The sequence below is a fragment of the Podarcis melisellensis genome (genome assembly GCF_964234715.1).
Source record: "Podarcis melisellensis genome assembly, chromosome: 8".
Lineage (NCBI taxonomy): Eukaryota > Metazoa > Chordata > Lepidosauria > Squamata > Lacertidae > Podarcis > Podarcis melisellensis.
Genome location: NC_138540.1, coordinates 55,663,396 through 55,679,256, shown reverse-complemented (window position 1 = coordinate 55,679,256; position 15,861 = coordinate 55,663,396). Strand labels below are relative to the sequence as shown.

General features: G+C 43.9%; 1 protein-coding gene across 1 annotated transcript; it reads right to left on the bottom strand.

The window, feature by feature from the left end:
* Positions 1-2,276: 2,276 nt before the first annotated feature.
* Positions 2,277-15,759, bottom strand: COQ9 (coenzyme Q9). Its single transcript, XM_081922726.1, has 9 exons — positions 15,608-15,759; positions 13,896-14,067; positions 13,287-13,422; positions 12,445-12,587; positions 12,143-12,227; positions 10,393-10,497; positions 7,370-7,525; positions 4,126-4,179; positions 2,277-2,935 (listed from the first exon to the last, which is right to left on the bottom strand). Exons 1-9 carry the CDS (start codon positions 15,666-15,668, stop codon positions 2,900-2,902), a joined length of 948 nt encoding a protein of 315 aa, XP_081778852.1. The 5' UTR covers positions 15,669-15,759; the 3' UTR covers positions 2,277-2,899.
* Positions 15,760-15,861: the final 102 nt, after the last annotated feature.

Genomic DNA, 15,861 nt, shown 5'->3' with positions numbered 1-15,861 from the left:
CTCTCTTCATGCTGGGAAAGTGCTTTGCAAAAAACCATTGCCAGCATAGAGAATGTGTTCCATATGTGCAGAGGAGCTACTGAGTTCAGAGGTGGGGAAACTTTTTTTCTCTTTTTTTACCCCAAGGGCCACATTCCGTTCTGGGCAACCATCCCGAGGGCCACATGCCAGCATTGGGCAGGACCAGAGGCAAAATAGAGCAACGAATGAAAAAGTTTACCTTAATAAAGAACACTAGTTCCTACACAGTCTGTCTTCCATTCGGGTAACCAAAAGACACCATCAATGTTCAAGGGGACATTCCAGCTAGGCAAAAACACTCAGGGTGAGATGCAGAGTCAATGAGGGAAGTGGACTGGGGAGAGTCCAGAAGGCCAGGTAGAGAGATGTGATGATCATGGAGCTATACAGAACCCAGATCCTAATTATTAGCAAATTACACACATCACATGTCTTGCAAGTTGAGGAGATGCATGGATGCATGTTTATGAATGGGGGAGAGAAAATGTCTGCCCCCAACCAGCCCACTTTTGCCTTTTGTCCTGCCCACTCTCAGTGTGTGTGTCTCCCAATTATTCCCCACAGAAATGAGCCCTTAACCCCCAAAATGTTCCCCACCCATGGTTTAAACTAGCCTTTCCCAAACCTGGAACTCTCCAGACGTTTTGGACTACAACTCCCATCAGCTCCAGCTTTATATGACCACACTGGCTGATGGGAATTGCAGTCTAAAGCATACAGGGGGCAGCAGCTTGGCGAAGGCAGGCCTGTTTCATTGCCAAGCCGTTCGTATCACAGAGGCACCTTGCAGATACTTAGGAAACAGCCCTGTCCTCCTGCCACAGGCCACATTGGCCCTCTACTGGGCAACTCCTCTCCCATAGAATTTGGGCATGTAAATCTGAAGACCCAACTCTGCTGGCCCTTTTCCTCTTGGAAAAGCCTTGGGAGGGGCAGCCAAAACAGCCCGACCTTTCCAGCATGAGGAGTCTGGAGTAGCAGGGAGCCAAGGGGGAAGAATGGCAGAGCCAGGCAGCTCTGTTAATGGACTGTCAGTAGGGGGGCGGGGTGCAGTTATCCCATAAATGAGTTAGTATCCTATGGAGGAGGATGTGGCATGAAGGCTGGGACATGCAAATGCTTGGACAGGCTGTGAATGGAGAAGAGGTTGGCTCAGGATTATTAGATGCACAGATTGTGGGGAGGGGGCGTGCGGACGTGGGGGTTGCCAAACATGTTTTGGTTGTTTTGTTTTTTAAAATGGAACTGCTTGGTCAATAAACAAACATTACTCCCTATTCCAGTCTCAGATTATTATTATCATCATCATACAATTATACCATATTTACTCAAATGTAATGCACACCTTTTTTGGCCAGATTACGTCGTGAAAATTAGGGTGTTCATTAGATTCGATGGCGCATTGTATTATACAATAGACGATAACAGTTTAGAGAGAATGATACAATGGGGTGTGAATGAGAGGGTGTTGACCCTTTGAAACCATACAGTTGCTTCAGTTTCTCAAGGACAAAAGGATGCCGAGACCCTAGCACCTCAGCCCCTCTTAAATGTCTGGCTAAGACGGATTGACTTGTGTCTCTGTTATGAGTTGGCTATGAAATCACTGTGATGGTTTTGCTTGATGAGCTCCAGGATTGTATTGTTAATTGTCTAGAATTTCCAGCCTTAAAAATGTGACACTCATTAGAGCTGGGAAGGGACACAGAACCAGAAACAGCTTTGGTTTGAATCAGAATGCAGGGAGATAGAAGTTTTTTTAACCAGGCTTGAAGAGGCCTGTGAGCTCTTGGGATTTTATTTTATTGATTAGATGTATATCCCATCCTTCCTCCAAGGAGCTCAAAGTGGCATTGTTCCCCTCACATCCCCAACAATTCCCCCACAACAACCCTGTGAGGTAGGCTAGGCCAAGAAACAGTGACTGGCCGAAGGCCACCCAATGAGCTTCATGACGGAGTAGAAAAAGAAAAGCACTGACTCAAGTAATATTAAGCCTTGAGTCCAACACAACTAGATTAACATAACCGGCAGCTGAATTGCCTCCCTTGATGTTCAAAGTGACTTGAGGCAACATTCTGTGACAGCTCGTTCACTCACGCAGGGCATGAAAATGTGTGTGCATGTATCAGTCCTTCCCAAAATAGCAAAACTTGCATTTGTTGTACCATTACTGTGGATCTCAGATGATACTATTTATGCCAAAAGACTGAATGAATCTCAGGATGAAGAAGCTGCAAACTGTTACACAGAAGGCTGTTTGAATTTTTATTATTATTAATTTACAGACATGTCAGTGTCCAGGAACAGAGAAAATTATGCATTTGCAATAGAACTCTGATGGCTATTCGATAGCTGGGCTTTCAAGCTACAGTTGCCATCAGCTTTCATGCAAATAGTCCTGGAAGAGAACTGAAAGCAGTGACAAAACATCAACAGAAGCCTACAGTGATGATGTGATCCTTCCTGAGCAGAAATGTATTGAGAGTTGGAGCAGAACCACTAAATTTGGCACCGTGCTGGCCATGTCTCCCAATGATGCAGCAACCTCTGAGTCAGACACATAGATAGCAAATGTGGGGGTGAATGAAAGCAAGACACTTTTGGTTACCAACTTTCATTCACATAATCTTCTAAAAATGGACCCTCCCTAATTATTAGTTTTTGCTGACTGGGTCAAGCATCAGGAGTGGCATCATCACCAGAAAACCAGGTTGTGACATTTACACAGCCCAGGAAAAAAGGTTATCATGCTAGGCTGACAACCTTTAATGTATGTTTAATAGTACTAGAAAAATTGTGGAAACAGTTTAAACTTCTTGCGATGGGATTCCTCCTCTTTTTGGATCTTGGAACTCCCTCTCCCAACTCTTCCATCTTATCGACGTTGGTTCAGTCCTGTGAGATTCCGTATCTGTTTGGTTCACAAATAATATGTCATTAAATATAAGGCCAATGAGAAAATTACTTGCTGCAAACAGGCAGCATAGGAATATGCCACTGCTCCTTATGACTGGGAAAATTAACTCTAGCAAGCTGTGGTTTTCAAATGGTGTTACAGGGAAGGAATCCCTCAGTGAGAATAAGATCAATAAGGTGAGCAAACTTTTCTGAAAAAAAAGCTTGCCCCCACCCCTTCACAATATTTCTCTGAAACATGCACCATGTGTTTCAGGGCATGTTCCCATTCACTTAGGATGGTAATAGGCCTGGTCAGTATTCTGGAGGACATGAACATGTTGCCCCAAAACATACACCAGAACCCTGCATAACACACACAGGTTGCTTGGCAGGAAAGTGGACTGGGAAGATAAAAATGTGAAGGCAACAGCTTTCAAGGAAGGGCATCGGGCAGCAACAGATTATAGAGAGAATTCCTACACTTCTTGTGGTTGCTCACTAACTAAGCAATTTAACATTTTATTCTGGATTCGTTTAACAAAATGTATATGCTGCTGGATTTGTAAAAAACCTCTAAGTGGTTTAACAATATATAAAACAAAACACTGAAATTATCCGTAAAAACAGTTATTTAAAATATAATTAAAATCAACTATAGCAAAAAATAAAAAATATATGTCGATATTCTACATGGCTGAACAGGCTTACCTAAACAAACATGTTTTATGCAGGCACTGAAGAGTATAGGGAAGGTGCCTGCCTAATACAAATAGGCAGGGAATTCCAAAGTTTAGGTGCTGCCACACTAAAAAACCAATTTCTTACAAATGCAGCTCAAGTATTATGTGGCCTCTGTAACAGTTCCAGTTCTGCAGATTGAAGCAGCTGAGTAAGCATATATGAGTAAGGCAATCCTGCAAGTAATTTGATCCCAAGCTGGCTTTATATACCTCTGCTGTTTGAAGGATTCTTGAGTAATGAAAAACATTGTGCACCAACGCATCCATACAGATTAATCTGGGAAATTCTGCAAGTAAGACTACCTCGCAGATCCTCTCTTTTTAATAATAATAAAAAAAAACCATGCAAGCAACCATTTCCTTTTGCATTCCTCCACATCCATTATTGCATCAATAATTTCCCAGGGGGGGAGCTGTTTGGTATGCAACAACCTGAGGAAATCCTGTGTCTGGCATTACTTACAGTGACAGCAGCACCCATCAGTCCCTGGACAAGGGCTTCTCCTGTTGCCTGCACCTAGGAAACAAAACGCAAGCACTGAAATATTGTGCTTTGTGCTGGTTTTGCATTGGTGGACCAGCCCAATATGGAAAGGCTGTAGCTCAGTGGCAGAGCATATCTGCTTTGCATGTAGAGTGAGCCATGTTCAGTTTCTGACAGGGCTGAGAAATAGTCCTGTCTGACTCAGCATAAGGCTGCTTCCTAAGAGTTATTCTACAGTGATAAAGCTGACAGCAAGTACATGCTATTTGGCCGGCAGTATCTGTAGAAACCTGAAACGGCACTACAGTGACATGCAATCTTAGGATCTCAGCGGGATCCAAAGACCTGCACGTATACAGCAAACACCAGGCACAATTGGAACAAACGCAATTGATTAACATCACAGCAGCAGCTCCAACACTAACAAAAGACTTGCTTAGAAATCTCCAGGAAGATTTTCTAAGCAAATTAGTCCGATTTAATTCAGAGACCAATAAAGTGCATCGCATTGAGTGCCACTTCTTCTCCTTAATGTGAATAATTAACTTACATTCTCCACCAGGGCCTGTATGAGAGCGAAGCATTGCAAAGTTATGAGAAGCTGCACAGATGGATTGACTGCAACTATGTGGGTGATAATATAATGGTTCTTTGCAATGCTATCACCACAGCACGTAGGCAGGGCCTAGTATGTGCCACCAGAGCCCTTTTCATATGTTGCACAGATGGGGGTAGTGCTAGACTTTGCCCGGCAATCTGTGTACCTGTCTGAAAAAAGGTTCCGACTTTGTCAGCAAAATGCTGCATGTTTTTAATGCAGGGGTTAGAATCTTTGGCCATTTCCCCCCAAACTACACCCACATGCCCCCTCACATCTGATATCCTATGCAATGTCAGGTGCAGGTAGGTAGAGACCTGGCTGCCAATGCACATTAAGGAGTCTTAAAATGCACTCCTAATTGGAAGGCAAAGCAGGTTTCAGCTCAGCCAAAGGGGGACCTACGACCTGGCGGCTGCTTAATTACATGTGACCCTCCAAACACTGCAGGTTTACTCTTGTTCTCTTTGCCATCCCTCTGGGTAACACTTCCCCATATATGTCAGGTGTATGTGTGTGGGAGAGAGACAGAGAGAAAGAGACAGTGTGTGCCCGGGGAAAATACCATAAATGGGACACAGCCAAAATAGAAAGAGCAATGAAAAGGGTGAGGGAGAAAAAGACTGTGACAAACAATTAGTTCCAACCTGTGTTAATGGAGGGGGTGGGAAACAGAAGAAAGCTGAAACAGAGATGGAGGAGAGAGGGGGAGACCTATTAAATCCTGTAATGCTGCAAATTCCACCCACTTTGGCTCTGGCCCCCAACAAACTAGCCCTGAGGAAATGCACCCTCAGCAAACAGGATAATTGTTCCCTAACCCTGGACTATGGGATGGGGAACTGGTGGACTGGGCTTGGTCTGCCAGAGCTTCTTCATCTGTGCATCCCAGACTCCAGGGTCTCTCTTCTCACTTTAAGTCTCTCACATTCCCCTTGCTGCAATGTAGTCACAGCCACAAGGTGAACCAGATAGACAGGACAAGAGCCCTGCAGGCAGGCAGACAGGCAGGCAGGCAGGCAGGCAGGCAGGCAGGCAGGCAGGCACACCAACAAAATGAGACACCTGAGAATAATGACTAGACTGGAACAGCTTTCCAAAAGGCACTCTAGCTATAGCACTCTGTTGCCATGCCTCTGACCTCACATGCATGTCTACCACTCTCTCTCTCTCCTCCATCTCTCTTGCTCTCACCATGATCAAACTGCAGCCACGAGAAAAAATGAGGGAGATGGAAAGAGAAGGCAGAGAGAGCTGGAGGCAGGGAGATAGGTACACAGGGAATTCTCATAAGATAACAGCATGTGGAGATTGAAGCAGTGCCATCTGAGGAGAAGTGCCTGCCTGCCTCCAGCACTCTCATCTTTCTGATGGATTGCGGAGAGGAGAATGAGAGAGAAACTTCAGGTAGGCTTTGGCCCATCCACTTTAGCTGCCACCATGAGTTTATATACAAGAATGGTTGTATCCACCTATGTTTTACTTAGAGCTGAAATTAATAGACTCTAGTTAGTCACTTCCATTAATTTCAATGAGTCTACCCAAACCTGTCATAGGACCTCAGGACTGTGCACATGTTCTTGTGGTACACCCAGGAAAGATTGAGGATTCTGGAGGCTAGATTGGTGCACTGGGCAGAGGAGTGTGAGCCAACAGCCAACAAAATGGTTGGTTTGGGGCTATCAAAGGCACAGTTCTCTTCCCCACACCCATCTCCCCAAATCTGAATCAATGAAAACTTGCTTCTAGAATTCCCAGTAGCTCTACACAGAACACTGTGTGACAGCAGCTAAGCATTAAATCTCCTAAATTAGACTAAGAATACAATTTAGCATTCATAAGATGTAACAATCAATTAAAAAGATATTCTGAACCCAAATCCTAATTATTTGCAAAATATGTGCATCCTAAATATTTAGAGGTATGTGAATGGATGGATGTGTGAATAGTTGTATGTTTGCAAATGGGGGAGATGCATGAACGGATGTTTACGAATGGGGCAGAGGCAAAAAAAGGCGCCTTCTGTTAGCCCACTTCTGACTCTTGTCCTCCCCACTTTCCCCTCAAGCGAATGACTCCTTAACCCCATAAAAGTTCCCCACCTATGGCTTAAACTGGCCTTTTCCCAACCTGGTGCCCTACAGAAGCTATGGATTACAACTCCCATCAGCTCCAGCATTATATGACCAAGCTGGCTGGGGTTTATGAGCATTGTCCAGTGGTACCTTGGGTTAAGGACTTAATTTGTTCCTGAGGTCCGTTCTTAACCTGAAACTTAACCTGAAACTGTTCTTAACCTGAAGCACCACTTTAGCTAATGGGACCTCATGCTGCTGCCACGCCCCCGGAGCAAGATTTCTGTTCTCATCCTGAAGCAAAGTTCTTAACCTGATGTACTATTTCTGGGTTAGCGAAGTCTGTAACCTGAAGCATATGCAACCTGAAGCGTATGTAACCCGAGGTACCACTGTAGTCCAAAAAAATGGAGGAAAGCAGGTTGGGGAAGGCTGGCTTTAACAGTCAGGTGAAGTTACTTCTTGGGTTTAAACACACACATATGAAAGTATGACCAAAGCTACAGTTCACATGTGCCACAGAAGACTGTGCTGTTTATAAATGGATTACCTGCTTAGCTGTGTGTCCCATGTTCATGGCATCAGCTATTCTGTTTTGTAAGAAGGACCAAGTCTCCTCAAAGTCAGGAGAGGAGTCCTGAATCATCACTAGCTCTGTAGTGTTGTAAATGCCAGCAAGCACTGCTCGACGAGTGTACCAGTTTATCTGTAAGGGTAGAAACCAAGAGACAAAGTTACATGAGTTCCTGTAAGAAATTAAGACTTCACAGGCTATACCAATTTGAAATTATCCCATCCATGACCAGTAGTAGCACTTGAACCTTGCATTATTATTTTTAAACCTAGATTTCTGTGACAAGTGAACCCAAATTATTCACCAAGAATTGCTGGATTCTGCAATGAGCTCTTTTGGAAGATGCCCAGAGTGGCTACTACTACTACTACTACTACTACTACTACACAGCAAATGTAGAGCTGTGTGATTATTTTGCACTGAAGCATCACTCCTTCCTAGGACTGACAGATGAAAGATTCTAGTATGTAAATGGAACCCAGCAGATTTTCATGGGTCTCTATTGCACAGCCCATTTATTTCTACAGACTACTGGATCACAGCCCAGTGCAAAATCTCTCTATTCACCATCCTAGATTTAAAAACACCACCAACCACCACTGCTGAGCTGAAAAACAAACCGGCCTTGCTCCACGTTAGCCTAGTAACTAGTCCCAAAGCACGAAGTTCAGTCAAACTAGCTGGTAAACCAGCCGCATGAAACCCCATGGACAATAAATGTTGAAGGTGTCACAATATTCTGTCTTTTTATTGCAACATACAAGGACTACAATACTATGTCCATTTATATGGAAACATATTGCATTGAACTTGGTGGTACTTACTTTTGTATACATGTGTTCAGGATTTCACTTAAACAATTAAACAACCCTCTGAAAATAATTCGGCACATACCTTCTAGTAGAACAGAAATTTTGCCCAAGAAATCACCCCAGTACCTGTCTATCAAGCATGTAAACCAGGGATTAACATAAAAAACACAAAAAGGACAGTCGGGATCCTCCAGATCAGCAAAGTAGAGATTATTATTGAACCAGCATCTGTTTGGGGCATTAATCAGTTCACAGGTTACATAAAACTATGTTAGGCACACCACAGCTGAGAACCAATTACTATATCATTCAGCCTGTCGAAACTTCAAAAAACATGTCACTCAAAATCCATTATAACAAACGACATTCTCCTATTTATTTTTATCATTTCTCGAACTGTCGTTAACCAAAGTGGAAAATTGGATTCTTTTGCAACTACCTAATGAACATATCTGGTGCCATCCACAATAGTTGCAATGAAGTCCTGCCAGCAACGCAAAGGCACTTTTCCAGTTTCCAAGAAAGCTCGGGGGGAGGGGGGAGGGAGAGAGAAGAAAATTAAGCACTATTTGTAAGGCTGAATATTTTAACAAGTTCATCCACAATTTGCATACTCCAAAAAGAACCTTAGTTTCCTGGTGTGAGCACTGTCTTTTATTTGGCTTTCTGGTTTATTCCTTTAATTTGTCTGTGTGCTACTTATTTGTCACTGCAGTGGCTGCTATTTTATCCTCACACAAGTTTATTAAAGTCATTCATTAACAAGACCCACTAAGCTTTTCCTACCCCTTACTTATGTAAATGCAATAGGTCAAGTAATTCATTAATTACTTTAATTAAGATATAATTTACTTTGCTATTATTTCCTGCCAGAAAGTTGATGGCTCTCATAAGCCCTGGGTATTTTTAGGGAGCTGCTTACGAGTTTTCAAAGAACATCCATCACTTTCTGTTGTCCCGGCTGGAGGTGGGATACTGAGCAGCAGAACTGTGGCAAATGGCCAGTTCAACTCTCTGTGTGTGTCACTTAAATAAATACATTCCACTTTGTTTCTTTCTATAAAAGGAAAACAATATTATAATTAAAAAACCTTACACAGTACTGTCAGCTAATATTCTGACAGTTTCAAATATATCCAGTTCTAGAAGTGCTGTCTGCTTTGATTTGGTCGTTTTAGTTTGCATTATTATGTTTCTTTTAATAGTTTTTATAAGGCTTTAATTTCTCACCTTAGGTATCTTCAAGAAAAGTGATATATAAACATTGTAACTTAAGTCTGGTTTTTGTTTTAATTTGCTGACAGCATAACTGGGCACCCCACTAAGCAGAGGGCCAGTGAGAGCCCAGTCACCCATTTTTATCCTTACCTGCCCAGACACACTTGGATGAGCTGCATATTTAATTTTAGCTTATGCAAACTGACGATATGTACAAGGTGCTTGCAACTCTATGCCCAACTGCATGGCCTCTTGAGCCCTGCCCTTGTTGCTTTATTAAAACTAGCAGAGGGGATCTGATTAGCTGGGTGTGATTAATGAGCAGCAGCAGTGCAGCCACTTCTAAAGAAGCCAGCTCTCGACCTGCTGGTTTAGTCTGAGCTAACTACCAACCAATAACAAATACCCACTTTAAAGGAAGGTAGTGGAGAGTTGTGGCAGTGCAGGTGCAGGCACCCTTGGCTTATATGGATTATCTAGTCCTGTTTCAATCTGGGTTCAGGTCTGGTCATGGGACTGAACTGGCCTTAGTCACCCTGATGGATGATCTTTATCGAGAACAGAACAAAGGGAGTGCAACTTTGCTCCTTCTCAATCTTGCTGCAGCTTTTGATACCATCGACCATGGTATCATCCTAGATCAGCTCCATGGTATGAGGGGGCCCTGTGTTACAACAGTTCTGATCCTACCTACAGGGCTTTTTGGACCCTTGGGGCTTAAGAGTTGTATCCTCCTTGTGTCCTCCTTTTTCAGCAAGTGACTGTTGCTAATGCAATAAAGAGGGACCATCATACCCCCAAGCTCTTTGGAAACCAAAATCCTGAAAGCCTTTTAGCACCGCAAGTGTTTGAACTGCATAATTTTCCCAAGCACAGCCCAGAATGTATTTATCATGCAAGGCAGAACATTTCAAGCTTTCCTGTTGCTCCCCAAAGTCCTATCAACATCTGTGTCTTGCTCAGACTTACATTGGTGGACTGGTCTCCTGCGTAGTGCCACATGTCATCCACCATGCTCGTCAGGAGGTTTAGGCTGGCTGGGATATTGTGCGGCAGCAGCAACACACTAATAGCCTAGGGAGGAGGAACAGCCAGATAAATTAATGAGGCAAGGAGAAACACTCTTCACCCACACTTTCCTCCCCCCTTTTCTATACACCTTGTTTTCATCTGCAGCAGGAGTAATCCAACATCATGTTTTTGGAAGTCTAATCAACCTTAGATAGCATAGCCAATGGTCAGGGGTGAGGGGAGCAACATCTGGAGGGCACCATGTTGGCTATCCCTGCTATACAAGTCTTCCCAGTACTGATTCATTGCCATTTCTGCATACATCATAGCTTCAACTCCACTGCCTGTGCCCATCTTATGGGACAGAAAACATTGGTAATGCTTTTTATTACCGTAAAAACCTAGCAATGGCAGCCACCAGAGCCCTAAAGCAATTCACAGAGAAATCCAGTTCAAACTTTGATACCAGGAGCAATCTAACTCAAGCTTGAGTTTCGTATCATACTTGAATAGGAAAAATAAATTCTGGATATGTTTGCTATTTTGTGATTCCAAGAAGATGACTGCTACTAAAGACCCTTAGGATCTGAAAAAGTGAAAGGAATTGCTTCCCCACCCCGCACTCCGGTCAGGTTACCATCTCTTACCCTAATCAACAGGACAGCACTGTTGACTGGATAAACAGAGAGAGGTATAAGCAGCTGGGGAAAGAGATGAGGACAGAGAGTGAAGAAAGAGCCATTGAGAATGGAGGGGGCCCTCTTTCCATCCTCTGGACCCCCTGGAAAGCTCAATAAACCTGCTGTACCTGGAACTGAGTGTGGAGAGTGGAACTGAATGGGACACAGCTATGGGCAGCCTGAGAAAGTATCATCCACCTTGGACCCACGCAGAAATCTGATCCGCTGGTCGATTTAATCCGGCCCCCGTGGCAGTATATGTCCTGGGGTAAAATCCTTAAAAAAGCTCAACTTTGGTCGGCCCTCACACATGTTCATTTCATCAAATCTGGCCCTCTTTGAAAAAAGTTTGGGCACCCCTGGTGATGTCTGCTGTTTTCAGGAACTCTTCTCATAGTAAGACTTTGGTGGGTAAGCTGAGTTTGTTTGGTCCTTGGATGAGAACTCGGAGGCTGAGAGAGGAGAGTGTGTCAGAAGGGAAATGAATTGATACTGATTTTTATATATTAGAATCTTAATTAATGTAACATTTTTATATGTAACTGTATTTTTTTGAAATATTTTGTTTATGATGTCGCTTCAGTTTTCTGTACACCACTTAGAAATATTTTAAATATTTCTAAGTGGTAAATGAATTAAATAATCAATCACTCTTCCTTTAAGGAATTTGGGGTGACAATGACAACAGCAAGGGTGATCTGCAACTCAATGTTGTAGCATATCCCTGCCCTCCATAACAAGTGCTTCTGTTCAAGGTTCCATCCATCCTAGAATAGCAGCCTAGTAGTGCTACTCATGCCTCAAGGGGGAGAGGCACAGCTGTTCAGGAAGGGAGAAGGGGGGAAGACACATTCTTTCCCCTCCACTCTTCCAATACCTCCCTAATATGTGGAAATTCCTACTTTAATGTCAACCACCTGGCTTCCCAGGGAATTATAAGAAATATACCAATTCTGCTATACAAAGCAATGAACATAGGTGACACTAAGGGATATCCCATGTTTTCAAAAATAATGTTAGGTTTGTACCTGGGGCCATTTTTCAATATATGGAATCAACATTCGCAGCCTGGCCTCCAAAGCATCCTTCAGAAACTGGTCTGTCTTCTTCTTCCTTTAAAAGGAAAAGAGCATTTATTGTGATTTTATTCTTCAATCAAAAATTGGTAGCAAGATGCATTAGGGAAACTACCTCACAAGTGCCCTCCTTGTGACCAGATTCCACGGTTAGGCTTTCTGTGGCAACATACAATTGTCACCTGTTGTGTTTCTGCCTGAAATGGTGGCACAATAACTAACCTCCCACAGCAGCTGCGGTGACCAGTACTCACTCTGCTTGACCGAGCTGCACCAGTTTGTGTTGCTCCTCTAAAAGTTCAGTCAGCTTGGAGTTACACTGTGCAACAAAGTGCAGGATCAGTTCGCTGCCATCATTGTGAAAGAGCCCTGCTGCAGCAACAGAGAGACCCAGTGACTAAAAGGAAGAAGGGAAACAGGTTGAACAGGTAAATTACCCAGGAGCCAGAAAGCAGGCAATACTGTTCTACAGCCTGTTTGGTACAAGCATTCCAAGCAAAGCAACAATACTGTGGCCAACCCTGTCGTTCTACATTATGGCCCTATCTCATGTGCAGAGTAGCTTTCATGCTGCTGTTAAAACTCAGGCAGTTCTGCTCTACACTGTGTTTTTAAGGATCCTACAGCTAATCCCTCTGCATTGCAATGATATCATCCAAAAACATCCTCCAAATTACTGTTTTCCATCTGCAGAAAGTAGAAACAGATTCCTAGAATGTAGGAGCCCTCAAGGCAAGATTTACGTCATGTCTTGCATGTGCTTTGTGGGTAAAGACCCATTGTGGTCAACAAACTTTTTATATGGGTTAATTGCAATGGCTCCCCACCAGGCAACTCTCAGAGTTATAGCTCTGCAAAATTTTAAGTTCTTCGTCGCAAACCTCTCAGCACCCACATAAAATAAGAATTGTTCTGGGACCACCACAACAGTTAAAAGCTTACTAAGGCTGTAATTCTAACTCCTCTTACTTGAGTTTAAGCCCTACTGAATCCACCAGAATTTACTTCTGAGTAGACATGGTTAGCATTGCTGTGTTTAGCACCTCATGCAGATGCTCCCTGCACCTCTTAGCACATCAGTCCTCTTGATATCTACCTTGGCTCCCTCTGCAATAGCATCTGCTGTCCAGCCATGAGTGGGGACAAACTCCAGAGCTGCTGTCAGGATTTGATGCTGCAGCTGTTCCTCACTTTCATAGCCCTCTGATTCTTCACCTCCCTGATCCGTGTAACTAGGAGAATAAAAATACAAAGTCACGCCCTCAAATACCAAAGAGTCTCCCATTTTGGTCTTCCATATCGCTTTTCCATTGCCTTCATAATTCCTGCCAACTTAAAAGCTGCCCCCAGTTTCCTTTGCTCAAACTTTTGCTTGTTCAGTGTACACAATGCTAGTCTGTTAACATTTACAAGGGCATTGATGCCTCCTCTGATAAATCCAGGGATCTGCTCATCACAAGATCAGTATGGATTTTGTGGGGGCAGTAAAAGAAGACACACTGCAATGCTGCTCACGTCATCCTGGGATTACAGGCATGGGAAGGAGATGCCAGCTTCAAAAGAACACATAGGAACATGCCTCCCCAGGGATGCAGTAATATCACGTTCTGCTTGCAATACAAAGCATTACACCAGAACTGGTTCTGAGTTTGTGGGAAATGAGATCTCTCAGAGCTTTAAGTGGTGGTGGGAGAATGCAGGTTACCTGGGGTGTAAGTGTGGATGCTCTTGATCATGCTGCTCCCCCACTGGCTCTGACTCCAAATGCTGCTGGGTGGAAGACTGTGGGGGCTGTTGTTTCTGCTCATCTGATGCTCTCCGCAGCACAGCTGCAGACTGAATGGCACGTTGCACTGGGTATAGCTGGCGCCTGAAGACTGAAACAGAAACCAGTTCAGTAAGACAAACTATTGTCTTTATTAACCACATCAACTTCATTTTTGAAGTACAGTTATAAAAATTTAGAATCAAAGCAACCCAATGAGACTAGCCAATGAGATAGGAATGCCTGGTACCAAGAGAGAATGGCTTATTCAAGGCTACCTTCTAAATTTGCAAGGATGAGCAAGGATTTGGACCTAGACTAAGCCTGTATATGCTCTAGTCCTCTCAAAAGGGCTGGGTTCTGCTTGTACAATACATCACTGATACTTCAAATAAGTATTACCTTTGAAAGCCTCTGTCCTAACATGCCAAAAGAAGTTAGCCAATGCAAGTGGCATGTTAGCCAATAATTGCCCCATACCCAGATTACACTGGCAATTATCTATATGTTTGTCAGTCCAGGCAAATATGCTTTTTCTTTTATTGTTGCAGAAGGACAAATTTCTGTTCAGTGAAATTGAACAAGTGAATGTGCTGAGCTGCTTTATGCCACTGCAAAAGTCTGGGTTAAACAAATAATCATTTGATTGTAAGTATGCAAGAAACTTGGTTGGTTAGCTTTGTTGGCACGTCCATCAGGCTCCTTCAGTGTAAGTTCCTGCTCCTTGGTGAACAGATCAGTAGACATTTGGATAATGCATATATGTAGACACAGATATTCATCTGAAGCCATACTCCAAGTAATCAAATTAAAGCTGGTATTTGCATCATAGACCCTTTAGAATGTCAGGATTAAACTTGCCCAGGAAGTCAAAACCTTACCCTTCCTCCAAATTCAAGAGGAGTGTGAGGAATGGCTGCAGTAAACTTGGGGAATTGCATCCTGCACACCTTGATGAAGTGGTGTGTTAGACTAGAGCTGTGTTCAAATCCCCACTCAGCTATGAAGCCCACTGGGTGATCTTGGGGGCCAGTCACTACTTCACAGGGTTGTTGTGGGGATTTGAATGAGGAGGGGAAGAAAACCATGCATGCCACCTTAAGCTCCTTTGGGGGGAGGGGAAGTGGGATATAATTGCAACAAATAAATATGAATAAATGAAACAAATAATAGCGGTAACAATAATAATATTTTAAATGGCCCAAGTTTAGCTATGGCTTAGCGTTCAAACCAGGTGTAAAGAGGTTGAAAGCAACTAAATGATTTATCATTTTGATTGTACATGATTAATAATAATAAATACATGAGCAACAAACACCAGCCTGACAAGGGTTGAGTTTCGGAGGGTTCAGAAATCCCGGTGGCTCTTTCCCTTCCCTGAGCGTTATTTAACACAACAGCGTATAATGATTGCATGAACTGCGCAAATGAGCCACAATTAATCGCCTCCCCGGCCCCTCAAGGCGAGTTCAGGGGCGTCCTTGCCCCTTGGGTGCCACTTGCCCTTCGCCTCACCTTTCCCCGCCCCGCCCCACAAACCCCGCTCAGGCCCCGGCCGCAGGCTCCGTTTCCCGGGCGCAGAGGGGGTGGGGGGGTCGGCAGGTGGCCCCCTCCCTTTCTCGCCCTCACGCGCCGCCCGAGCTGCTCCTCACCCGCCTGGCAGCGTAGCAGCCCCCAACTCGCTCGCCTCAGACTCGCCGCGGCCGCCGCCATCTTTACAGTGGGCCAGAGAGCAATGAGAAGCGCCTTGGAGTGGGAAGCTCGAAGGGCCAGTCGCCATCTTTGGGGAGGGCAAACAGGCAGTGGGAGGAACCGCCCCCGCTGGCAGGCTTCAAAGAGAGAGAAGCAGGAGCTGTAGTATAGAGTTGTCTTTATAAGCCACACTTCCGGGCTTTATTGGCTTTCC